Below are 13,449 nucleotides of genomic sequence, written 5' to 3'. Positions count from 1 at the left end.
TGGATTGCAAGCCACAATCCCAACTCTGCGCTGCTCTCTCGCTTCTGGATAGGTCCTCAGACAGCCTAGCAGCCAGATGTGCCCAGGATAGGCCCATTCTCCAGCCCAGCAGCCCAGGCAGTACAACACAGATCCACCCAGACAGCCATTCAGGTGGCACAGAACACTGATCACCTGACTCCACCCAAATATATAGGTTGTCCCAGCAGGCTAAAGGAATAAAGAAAACCCCTGCCCATTGGCTGAGATACCCCATATACCCATAATCTGACCTTGCAGTGCCCTTCTCATATCTAATGCCACCAGGTACCCGGCCACCTGGTGGCAAAAGAGAGAAGTGCAGCAATTACAGACTTCGGTATCTGGGACCAGCGAAGATGCGCAGCGTGACTCGCGCAGAACAGGTAAGTGTCCATTTATTAAAAGTCAGCAGCTGCAGTAGTTGTAGCTGCTGGCTTTTAATAATTTTTTTTTCAGGTGGCACTCCTCTTTAACAATTAACCAAGGTAGCTATACCTGGCAGGTAAATTTAGGAGCAATCCTGCCTAGACACCAGGGCTACATCACTATACAATACAAAAAACGATTTAAGTCTGGATGCACAATGCTTATAAACATATTAGTGTCAACTTTGGTATGCATTGTTAAACTGTAAGCTCCAACAGGCAGGGCCCTCTTATTACTACTGTATTAAACTGTATTGTAATAGTACTGTATGCAGTGTCGAATTACAAAAAATGCTTTGGTCATTAAGGGGGTGAAAACTTCCAGGGCTGAACATATAAATGCATTACAACTATGGAAATGCAAATGAGTATTACCCTTTAGTACAATGCCACCAATTAGGCAAATGGTAAAAATCTGGATAAAGGCCACAGCTGCTGATATTTATAATGGAAAAGACCATATAAAACATTTATTATGAGGCCCCATAGATAACAAAACATTGTAGTGAAATTGCTGCCATCTACTGGTGCTTCAATAAGTGAACAATGGCCAAGAAATCTAAAGGAACTAAATAAATACAATGATTTCTTAGTACAGAAAGAGAGACCACAAAATGTCAATGTATGGAATATCTTTATTTGAATTTAAATCAAATAAGCTGTAGTAGTGATGTTTCTGAGAGGTCAAATACGTCAGATGAAATACATTCAGAATATCAGTTTGGTAAATTTAGATGAGTAATTCAGTTGAACAATAAATAAAATGGTTTACTGTATGTAAAATAAATGGAACAGTGTAGTTCTCTAGTAGTTGTATTAAATCACTACCCCAGGCAAACCTTTTAAAAATAAAAAAAATTGATCCACAGGCTGCAATATTCACCTTTAATCCAGACAGTACTCTTTTTGAAACAAGATGTCCGCAGTCTTATGTTGAATGATGCCCAGCAATATTCACCCTAGAATACTGTGGAAATACCATGGGTGCAGGGTCTCCTGAGCCCACCCCCTGAGAGGACGTCACCATGGCACCCTTTATTCAGAGCAAAATAATGAAGAGAGTGATGCTCGTCATGTCAGCACCACTGTCTGAATTATCCTAGGACTTCCCACCTAAGGGAGATCAGAAGAGGACCCTGAGAATCTTGTGATAAGCCAGAAGACTTCGGAGAAAGGGAAGAAAACAAAGCAAGAGTCAGCTGTGCCAGCACAAAGCTGGACTGAAAAAACAGATGCAGACAAAATCAATATATCCAAACAGACCTGGTTTACCTTATTTCATTGCAATGGGAAAAAAGTAAATGGAAATAACATGTAAACCAGAATCTGACAGCTTGGGAAAGTCTGTTTTACTGGGCGCCTCCCATCACCAAACATCACAGCTTAGACAGAACAGGGGAAAACCGCTATTGCCATGTGGAAACTAGTCTTCTTTTCCTCATTGATTCATAATTGCTGGGGTGTGACATGCTAAAAAGCAATGATAAACAGGTCCTAATTTTATTTTTAAAATTTCCTCATGTGTTTGACTGTCAAATGAATGGGGACCACATAAAAACAGTAAACATTTTTTCACTGAAACTTCTTTTCTGTTTATATTTTCAGAAGCTGAAAACGAGCATTGTGCCACATAAAGACAATCTTCATAATAGTGATCACATACCTAACAATAAGAGTGATATCATAGACAAAGATATTATGAAGAAAACAACGTTGGTGTTTTTACAAAGCAGTCACGTGTTTAATAAGCACCACAATGTTCTTCCAGAATGGCCGACCTCAAAGCTGAAGACTGCAGGCATTCCAATATGCACCAGTAAGTCATTTTTATGAGAGAGAGAAGTAGTTTTCCCCATAAGATATAATATAGTCTTAGAAGATGACATGCAACATGATGGAGAACAAGAAACCACTTCACAATTTATACTCATCGTGTCTCTAAAGGGAAGGCATGTCTCTTTTCTTCCACTCTTCTTCTAGCTTTATTTCTTATACTACAAAAAAGAGAAACACATTTGTTTTTCAAGAATAAAAGAGAACTCAGTCCAGGACTGAAAACATGCCAGTGTCTCCTAGCAACTTGCTGATTTACTGATGAAGCTCCAGCTGAATTTTTAAAGTACGTTTAGTTGGCTAAAGCCCTGTTTTATCATAAAATTGATTTAATAAAATAGGCGTTTTTTCCCTTTTTTCTCATCCTTTGTTGCATCTCCATGCTGCAGCTGCTTTGCAGCTACTTCCTTTCTATACATGCACTCCAAAAATGGCAGGATAGCAATTCTTAGGGTCAGTGCCCAGATGGCGTTGACAGTGGACCAGTCTTGCATTCACTGTGTTGAAATGGCCAATTGTATTCTCCACTGGAAACCCATGAGACAAGGTGACAGTATAAGATTGACGGGGGCAGCATGGCACTCCTGCTTTAAGGTGTATAGGGGGCGCGTGCAACACATGCCCCTAAGGAACCAAATCCACATTGTGTCATGGGAGAGATATATAGGAACACCAATCTGTCTCCTACCCAAGTCAGTCCCATCCCCCCTACAGTTAGAACACACACTGAGTGAACACATTTAACCCTTTGATCGCCCCCTAGTGTTAACCCCTTCCCTGCCAGTGATTTACACAGTAATCAGTGCATTTGTATAGTGCTGATCGCTCTATTAATGTCAATGGTCCCAAAAATGTGTCAAAAATGTCAGATCTGTCCACCGGAATGTCGCAGACCCAATAAAATTCTTTTTTTTTTAATACACTTTTTCCCTCGGTTCACATGTATGCGAATTGGATGCATTTTCAACAACATCCGATTCGCATAACATGCACCGAACTGGCTTGCAATAGAGCCCGTTCACACATGTCCAGGACAGCTAAAGTTTGTTTTTAAAAAAGAGATCTATGCGATTTTAGGTCTGGTGCAGGTGCAAATTCAAGTAAAACTTAGCGCCTGAATCGGTGAACAAAAGTGCACCAGATTCATTTTAAAAACAGACTGCAAACCACAGCTGGACATATGTGAACCCAGCCTAAAGTGGATCTGAACCCAACGGTTTAAAAAAACAAAACTAAAAAACTGTTACATTCCCCACATGCCGGGAATATTCGCTTTCACATTTGTTTGTTCTTTCAACCAAGCTGTCAAACCATAAAATGGCTGGAATCATAACTGATCACATGTGCAGCATCGTGGCAATAGCAGATCAAACAGAAGCTAAGATGGCGGCAGCTTCCTTGGCTGAAAAGGATAGGATTTGGTTTAGTTCCACTTATAATGACTTTTGAACTGACTTTAAAGAGGAAGTAAACCCTTCCAAACAACTTGGACCTATAGGTAAGCCTAGATTAAGGCTTACCTGTAGGTCCAAGCAATATCTCCTAAACCTATATGGTTTAGGAGATATTTGCCCGAAAATGGGCACCGCTGTCTACGGCGCATGCGCCGTAGACAGCGGCGCGCAGGCGCACTAAATGCGGCAAATCCAAGAATGGATTTGCCAAATTTGTCGACTCCCGTGCGCATGCGCGGGAGTGACGTCATCGCGGCTTCGCGTATGACAGCGGCGGAGCTGCGAGGCGCGACTCCCGTGCGCATGCGCGGGAGTGACGTCATCGCGGTTGCGCCGCTGTGATTCGTCGGAGCTGCGAGACGCCACAAGCAACATGGATGCGGCGGACTACAGGGGACAGCGGCGACTTCGCTGGCTCCTGTGTCAGGTAAGTGACACATAATGAGCTACTATGCGATGCATAGTAGTCCATTATGCTTTACCTTTGCAGGGAAAAAAAGAGGAAGTAAACCCATCAGGGTTTACTTCCTCTTTAAAAAGTTAAAAAGTTTACAATTATTGATTGGGTTTAAAGCGGGGGGGAAAAAAAACAATGCAACTGTTTTCCAAAACCGTTACATTCAAGGCAATGATAAATGTTAGTTACTAGCGTGTTTATGTCAGCTCTCAACTGAACTGTTAAAGCAATACTAAAAAGTCTAATTTTTTTAGTAACAAACATGTTATACTTACCCGCCCTGTGTAATAGTTTGCACAGAGCAGCCCCGATCATCCTCTTCTGAGGTCCCTCTTCAACGCTCCTGGCCCCTCCCTCCTATTGAATGCCCCCCGCAGCAAGCAGCTTGCTATGGGGGCACCCGAGCCAAAGCTCTGTGTGTCTATTCAGACACGGAGTCCCCCCCCTATTGGCTGACTGACTTTGACTGTCAGCAGGGGGAGCCAATGGCGTGACGCTGATGTCTCAGCCAATGAGGAGGGGGGTCCGGGCATCTGACGACACTCCTGCAGCAATTTCTGGATCTAGATGGACCTCGGGTAAGTGTTAGGGGGGCTGCTGCACACAGAAGGATTTTTAACTTAATATATAGAGTGCAATAAGATAAACAAAAACTTCAGAATTTACAACCACTTTAAGCTCTAAAATGTCTGGTGTCTTAAATGATCACGTGCAGCATCATGGCAACAGCAGATCAAACAGGGTAAAATAGAAGCTTCCTGGGCTGTAAAGGGTTGGAGGGTTTCGTTCCGCTTTAAATATGCAATAACTAGTGTAATGTGCAGTAACTGATTACAAGGAATGAAGCTCTATTTTTTCCCCTCATCTGACTACAGTAAACTGACAGCTACCCAGTTGCTAAGGGTTATTGCACTTTACTTGGCATGGGGTGGGCTGGTGCACTAGAGCAAGTGCCCCCTTGCACATTGTGTCGACACGCTCTAAATTGCCCATTTTGGCATGCATTATCACAAACGCACAGCAACAAGTGCAATACAGTAAGGTGCTTTTCTACACACAAACACGAGGCACTGAAGTGCTCAATAGCACACAGATTTGAATAATTGTGAGTTGCAGTGAGCTGTGTTAAGAAAAGTGTAGCACCCACCACCTTTGAAGCATTTGGGCTCATTCAAAATTAATAGGCTTCCTAATGCAACACATTACACACACAATAATGTGCATTCACATGTGTTAATGCAATGCACTGGTGTAAACTGACCCGCTTAGGCCTGCATGGAAAACTGAAATCCTGAACTTCTTTGTTTGTATATCAATGCTTATTTTTTTGACTGGCTAAATTTGTTTCCAAACAAACTTTGGTTTAGGATTTTCTTTTACATACCTTATTCATCACCCAGTCAGCATCCTCTATGGCTCTTTTAATGATCTGCTGTATTCGTTCTGGATCATCTTCATCAGCATGAACTTGAAAACTCTGTTAGAAAGCACATTTAATAATTCAATGTAGCCCAACATACATTTTAAATGACAAAAAAAAGACAGATTCCACACATACACCATAAGCGCCTGCTTGGATATTTGCAAGTATGCATATTATTTCTAATGTTGCTTTAAATGATGAAAGAAAATATTTAATGTTATTAGTAGTTAAGCTACAGTTGACTTAGGAGCTTTGCATGGTGTACTGTATACAAAATTCTACACATGGTAACCTTGAAACCATCAGTACAAAGTATCATCACTTAAGGGGTCCATTCATAAAGTAGCACTAAGGGATTCACACAACTAAAATAGGTTGTTATTTTCCACACTATGATAAAACAGATGTAGCAGCTGCCTACCCCAATACTCCACAGAGAGGAGTTAGTCAGAAAGATATAAGGAAAGGGGAAGGAAAATGGCGCTGCCTAAATCTAATAAGTGGTTGTGTTGGAAAAATAAAACAGTCTAATAAACGTGTCCTCTCTCTTCAAAATTACAAACCACACAAACATTATTAGTGTTAAATCGTATGAGTGCTCAATATAATATTTTCAATCTTGGGTGGCTAATAAAAAGTTCCATAAAACAAAAAATACATATATAAAGTGCTTATTGTGCAAATAGTGTCCATAAAAACTGATTATACTTCAAATATATATATGTAAGAATCCACTGGTGTAAACCAAAAAGATCACAGTTCAAAAAATATAACTTCCACAGTGACTTGTGCCTGGATAAACAATATCTCTTGGTAATCAAACTAATATGGCCCCAGTATCCAATGACTTTTAGGAGACTCATGTCTATAGCCTTGTTTATCTCTTTTAATTAGTGTTCTATGATTTTTGTTTTAAAAAAGGTTTATTGTGCGAGTTTACTTTGTAGTATCTGGGTTGAATTAACCAGTTACTGCTAAATTGTACTGTTTGCATTGTGCAAGTTGCCTGGCAAAACTCCTGACCACTGCAGGCTCAGTCATGTGAAACACATGCCTTGCAATGATGGGCTGCGTGTGATTTCCGTGGTTATCAAAATAATATGGCCCCAGTGTGTCCTGTTACTTATGCCTGGCAATAATATTCTGTTGACCACTGGGGGCTGAGTAATGTTGAATATATGCCCTGTATTGACGGGCCGTATATGATGCCCACGGCAGCTGTTGGCATGGTGACCGCACATTATAAAAAGGCATGAGGTGCTCCAAGATGCCGCTTCTGAAGACCACTGACGAAACGCGTAAGTTGTAGCTTGGAGCTCCATTACGTTACTTCTGGTCTGTGGAACGCAAGGTGCCTAAGATCTATTGCTATGATATTTGTACTGACCCTGCAGCACTACTGAAAGTGTGATTTTAATACTTTGATTTAAATGAAATTCATTTTTATAGATTTACGCTATTAGGAGCATTGCTTTCCATCCACCCATATGTGAGTGTACCCCATGGCCAAACCCACTGTGGAGGAGGAGATACCACCAGACAAGAGACCAGAGATGACCCTGCATGAATGCGCTTTACCCCTGCAGGGGTACATCTTTCTGGTGAGTGTTGAACCAAGAGGGGAGCACGTGTGGAATTCACCTAATTTTTCACCAAAAGATATTGTTTATCCAGGTACAAGTCACTTTGGAAGTTATATTTTTTGAACTGTGATTTTTTTGTTTTTGTTTACACCAGTGGATTCTTACATATGTATTTTTATACGGAGTATAATCCAGTTTTTATGGACAAATATTTTGTATGGACACCTTTTCCACAATAAGCACTTAATATGTGAATTTTTTGATTTATGGAATTTTTTATCCAAGATTGCAAATGTTATAGTGAGCACTCATACGATTTAACACGAATGTTTGTGTGCTTTGTAATTTGAAGAGATAGGACACTTTGTTAGACGGTTTATTTTATTTTTAAACTTTTTTTAACACAACCACTTATTAGATTTAGGCAGCCCCATTTTACCTCCCCTTTCCTTATAGCAGTCACACAATGCCTAGCATTTAATGTATTACTCCAAAAATGCAGATGCTGTGTGGACTGTAAACTTCTGTCCAGCAGAGGCAGGCATCTACTATCTACCAAAAATGGGTCCCCAAAACTAAATAATTGCATCTGCTCTGAGATTAACCATGGATATCACTAGCAGTGGCATTTACACCAATAATAATGTCACATAATCAGGTAAGCAGAGGGCGGACTGCACCCTGCTGAAAAGTGGGACTAGCTAAATAGGCACACAAGAAAAGTGTGACTTAGTCATAATGTGTCCCTCTGCAATAACACAGATTTACAGCTTCAAACCCCTGTGCGCTCTAATCCACACGCTTCTAAAAGGATGCCAGTCCCTTGTATGGCTGTCACTCACAGCACTACATGAATAAGCAATGGCTGCCCACTGAATAAAAACTAAACTCCAGCCTTACCTTTAGTTTTGTACAGTTGCACAGGCTCCTCTCCTGTACTAAAATGCTTACTGATTTAAAGCATAAGTTCACTTTTCTACAAATAAATAATAACTGCAAATTTTTTTTGCAGGTAAAAAAAACATGCATTTTTTTTTTTTGGAGCCTGTAAAGCATTCCACCGGCGATCAGCAGATCGCTGGTGCCATACAGGTCTTCTGCAGATCGGTCAGTGTATCTTTGGGCCGTACATCCTGTACAGGAAAGCAGATACACTGACAGGAAGAATCCATTAACTACCATGGTGCTCCACAGCACTGTGGTAGTTCATTGAGAACTACAAGCTGCCAGCACAAAGGATGTCAGGGCTTGTAGTTCATTCACATAGAGCTGTGTGAATGAATGACACAGTTGTGCGGATGGCGCCCAGCATGGTCAGGCTGATTTTAAAAAGTGACAGCTAGTATGGGTAACTTCTCCCCATACTGCTGTCACAGGAAGTGCAGGGATGAAGCAGCGGCTGCAACATTGGGAACATGTACCACCTTAAAAATGGGTGGAACATGTAACATGTTCCCAAAGGTGAACTTATCCTTTATCTGCACACTGTGAGTGAATTACAAGCTGCAGCAAGTTAGAAGGAGCCTACCTCTTCTCCTGGTTAGAGCACATCCAGCTCATCTAATTTTCCCTCCCTAGACTTACTGTTCTTGGCCTGCCCATTTCATTATTTAGATTTCAGTTCTTTCAATTATGGAAGTTCAGCATTATATGTGGGCATTACCTAGGGAACACATGCCCTGCTGAAGCAGAGTAGGACACAGGTCTGTGTCCATTATTTAAATTTTTGCTGCATTTAAATACCAGAACCTTCCTGACCTATATTAGATACATGGGTTACCGGATATAAACAGACTTGCATCTGTTTACATCAATCCACTTTTAGGTCTGAAAAAAATAGAAAAAGAGACAGACATTTTCAATTTTTTCTTTAGGACCAGGATGGACTCAAATGTAATGGGATGCAAACCCATTTTCATCTCGCCGTTCACACGCTAACAAGGAGCTGTCAATCAGATCCGCCTGAAAAACTGACAGGAGGATCTAATCAGACTGCCTGTATGAAAGGGACCCAAGAGGATACCCAAACATTCTCTTATGCCATTTATTTTTAATAAGGATCATGCTGTCTTTTCCTTCTATCAAATGGCATCTGCCTGAGATAAATTTTAGGTGTTTCAAGTTATGCGCCCGTTGGCTTGCAAGAATATCTTTACAAAACAAAAAAATATTTATATATACAGTATCTCACAAAAGTGAGTACACCCCTCACATTTGTAAATATTTTATTATATATTTTCATGTGACAACACTGAAGAAATTACACTTTGCTACAATGTAAAGTAGTGAGTGTGCATAACCATGTAAATTTGCAGTCCCCTCCAAATAACTCAACACACAGCCATTAATGTCTAAACCGCTGGCAACAAAAGAGAGTACACCCCTAAGTGAAAATCTCCAAATTGGGCCCAACGTGTCAATATTTTGAGTGGCCACAATTATTTTCCAGCATTGCCTTAACCCTCTTGGGCATGGAGTTCACCAGAGCTTCACAGGTTGCCAGTGGAGTCCTCTTCCACTCCTCCATGACGACATCACTGAGCTGGTGGATGTTAGAGAGCTTGTGTTTGAAGGTACTCATTTTTGTTGCCAGCGGTTTTGATGTTAATGGCTGTGTGTTGAGTTATTTTGAGGGAACAGCAAATTTAAACTGTTATATAAGCTATACACTCACTACTTTACATTGTAGCAAAGTGTCATTTCTTCAGTGTTGTCACATGAAATGATATTATAAAATATTTACAAAAATGTGAGATACTGTATATATTGCTGCCCTGTAAAAGTTAGGCCCCTTTAACACCTGTGTGACTTTTCTTGCGACTTTGGACATCAAAGTCGCATGACAAGTCATGCCCCATGTTTCCCAATGATAACCATCCATATCTGTGCGACAACACACCGACTTCAAAGTGTACTACTTTGGTCCGACTCTGATACGAGTTGAGGTCCATAGCCCTCAAGTTTACACAGGTATTCCCTGAAATCACTGCAAAAAAAAATCCAAAAAAATCCAAAAAAATCGCAGCATCAAGTCACAGCAGTGTGAAAGGGGCCTCAAAGAAAAAAAAATTCAATGTTACCCAAATCTCGCTGGCAAAGGAACAAAGGAAATATGTAACTACAGTGTACTATATATCAACATTTTTGATATTCCTTCATATATACAAGTTATTTTAAAATGAATTGCGATATACTCAAGCTTCTGCACATTAAAACATACCTGTCGTACTGCATGCCTGTAATGATGCTGGAGATTCTCATTTGGAAGTTGCTTGCAACAACGAATAAGGTACCGATAAAGCTGTAGGGGTTTATGCACCATTTCTGCACCAGCTAGTGGTACCATTTTACATTCAGTTTCCTTTTAATAGAAGTAAAAATACATTACAAGTGAACAAGTAAGCCACGTCTCACTTTTTCTTGCATGCAGCTAACTCGCAGTTAGTTTGCATCTTTGACCTTGAATAAAAATAAAGCACCTAACTTTCACTGCCATGACCACCTTAGCAGGAAGTGTGGGGGGGGGGGTAGGAGAGTGGGTTAAAGTGGTATTAAGGGGGGCTAGGAGTTGCACATAGAAAACATGGAACATACAACACAGTTTTTTTTTTTAAATAAAATAACAAATATGTCATACTTACCTGCTTTGTGCAGTGGTTTTTGCACAGAGCAGCAGAGGTCCCCCTCTTCTTGTGTCCCCCGCCGATGCTTGTGGCTCCTCCCCCTTCACCAGTGCCCCCAATAGCAAGCTGCGTACTATGGGGTAACTGATGCGTACTCGCTCCTGAGCCCAGCTCTATGTGTCCATAAGACACAATGTCGTGCCTCGGCCCCCGCCTTCCACTCTCTCCTCGTCGGCTGTTATTGACAGCAGTGGGAGCGAACAGCTCTCACTGCTGTCTCAGCCAATGAGAAGAGGGAGTCCAGGAACAGCCAAAGCTCTCGTGTATATCACTGGATGAAGAGGGAGCAGTACACAGAACGTTTTTTTACCTTTATGCATTCTAAAAAAAACCTTTGGCTTTTACAGGCACTTTAGTTTTCAATGCAATGACCACCAATTGAAAAGGGGGGGGGGGCTTAACGTTCGCTGCCGTGCCCACCAATGCTGGGGGAGATGGGGAGGTTAACCTTTACTGTCTTGACCAGCAACATAAGGGAGAGGGTTAACTTCCACTGCAGTGGAGGATGGAGGGGGGTAACTTTTACTGTCATGACCACCAATGTGGGGAGGGTGATAACTTTCACTGACCACCAATGTGTGGAGGGAGGGTTACATTTCACGGTCACTGACCACGTGTGTGTGTGTATAAAAATACTGACAACAGTGCTGGGTACTACTATTGCAGCCACTGACACCAATATTTCCTATCACTGACATCAATGCTAGTGGTTATCGTGCTCCAACTTCTTCTTCAATGTGCATTATATTGTAAAATGCAGCAGAACTGACATTTTTGGCCATTGAGGTGAATCATAATGCATGAAAATGTGCTGCTATTATGTGACCCTCTGGAAGAATTGAAGTCACACTGCATGCCGACATCCAAAGTCCAGGTGCATCAAGGATACCAGAAGTGAAGTGAAGTTTCCCCAATGGTGTATAGACGGCACTGTGCTAATCACAGGCAGTGAGACATTGTCCCGGTGTGCATCTGCAGAGATGGGGAAATGTCTCACTGCCTGTGATTAGCGCAGCTCAGTGCCGACTTCCTGGTGAGCTCTACATGTGGGCTGTGCGAACACGCTGGAGCTCATCCTTAGTCAACAACTTCATGCATTTACCTGTCGGTATTCGGAATGCTGTTAAAAATTAATGGCACTGCAAGCGTGTTTCACATTTTTCACGCATTCCCAGGACATGCAGGTGTGAATGCAGTCTTAAAGTCGTATATTATTTTCTTTTAAATAACAAACATGTTATGCTTACCTGCTCTGTACAGTGGTTTTGCACAGAGCAGCTCTGATCCTCCTCTTTTTATGTCACCCAACAGCAATCCTGGCTCCTACCCCCGTGCCGCTGCTATCTCAGCCAATGAGGAGGGAGAGCCCCGGGACAGCCAAGGCTTTTGGGAGCAGCGCTGGATCAGAGGGGGCTCAGGGGGTGCTGCACACAGGTTTTACCTTCATACATGAAATGCATGAGGATAATAAAACTTTAGCCTATAGAACCACTTTAAGGAATTATGAGGATGCCCTCCCACCCAAAACAAGCCAGCTCTCTCTCATATTTGTATACATAAGATCTCTGTTACCCAGGACCGTCCTGAGCATACAGCGTTGTATGAAGTCACCATGACATTGGTGGTAAGGTGAGCAGTGCCATAGAGCGTAATGTATACTGTAAAAGAAGAGTCCATGCTGCTAATACAGGGGAACACTAACCGCCGGGCTCCTGTGTGTACGGACCTTGTTTACTGTGGGACCCCTGTGGCCTCTTCACTTCCGGTCCTCTCCTCACACAAGACTGCTAGTTATGCTGTATTTGTTGTCTTCGCGAGACCAAAGCTCCCCCTGGTGGCAGACAGATGTTATTGACGCTCCATAATATACACAAAACATTACAGTAATTTGCATCTCATCATGTGCACAATACTCATTGTGGTGAGAGTCTTACATATACCAAAAATAGCACTTTATAACCACTTGCCTACAGGGCACTTTTACCCCCTTCCTGCCCAGGCCAATTTTCAGCTTTCAGCACTGTCATGCTTTGAATGACAATTCTGTGTGGTCATGCAACACTATACCCAAATGATATTTTTATTATTTTTTCACACAAATAGAGCTTTCTTTGGTGGTATTTAATCACTGCTGGGTTTTTTATTTTTTGTTTAAAAAAAAAAACTGAAAATTTTGGGGAAAAAAAATTTCTCTTAGTTTCTGTCAGAAAACTTTGTAAATAAGTATTTTTTCTCCTTCACTGCACTGATGTGGTGGCACTGATGAGGAGGCACTAATATGCAGAGCTGACAGGCAGCACTGATAGGTGGCTCTGATGGGCATTGATAGGTGGTACTGATGGGCACTGATAGGCGGCACTTACGGGCAATAATAGCTGGCACAGATAGGCAGCACTGGTGGGCACTGAAAGGCAGCACTGACTTGCATAACTGATGGGCACAGTTGGGGCTGCACTGATAATCAGAGCACTGATGATCTCTACAGGTCTCCTCTGTGAGGAGATGCCGCTGATTGGCTCTCCTCTCCTCACACTCTGTCAGTGGGAGATGAGGAGAGCCGATAAATGGCC

General features: G+C 41.8%; 1 protein-coding gene across 3 annotated transcripts; it reads right to left on the bottom strand.

Moving 5' to 3' along the window:
• Window positions 1-1,063: 1,063 nt before the first annotated feature.
• On the bottom strand, window positions 1,064-12,706 carry LYRM9 (LYR motif containing 9). 3 transcript variants are annotated; one of them, XM_077480508.1, is made up of 4 exons: window positions 12,606-12,706; window positions 10,417-10,557; window positions 5,575-5,667; window positions 1,064-2,440 (listed from the first exon to the last, which is right to left on the bottom strand). In XM_077480508.1, exons 2-4 carry the CDS (start codon window positions 10,540-10,542, stop codon window positions 2,429-2,431), a joined length of 231 nt encoding a protein of 76 aa, XP_077336634.1. In that variant the 5' UTR covers window positions 10,543-10,557; window positions 12,606-12,706; the 3' UTR covers window positions 1,064-2,428. The 3 variants fall into 3 exon arrangements, with proteins under 3 accessions (XP_077336634.1, XP_077336636.1, XP_077336637.1); XM_077480510.1 differs by having other exon boundaries at window positions 12,582-12,704; XM_077480511.1 differs by lacking the exon at window positions 12,606-12,706 and adding an exon at window positions 12,127-12,524.
• Between the last annotated feature and the right edge of the window lie 743 nt (window positions 12,707-13,449).

This window comes from Lithobates pipiens, unplaced genomic scaffold, assembly GCF_037356315.1.
Source record: "Lithobates pipiens isolate NorthernLeopardFrog02 unplaced genomic scaffold, aLitPip1_a1.2 Scaffold_16, whole genome shotgun sequence".
NCBI lineage: Eukaryota > Metazoa > Chordata > Amphibia > Anura > Ranidae > Lithobates > Lithobates pipiens.
Note: the sequence above shows the minus strand (reverse complement) of the source record. Positions and strands in the feature narration are given on the sequence as shown.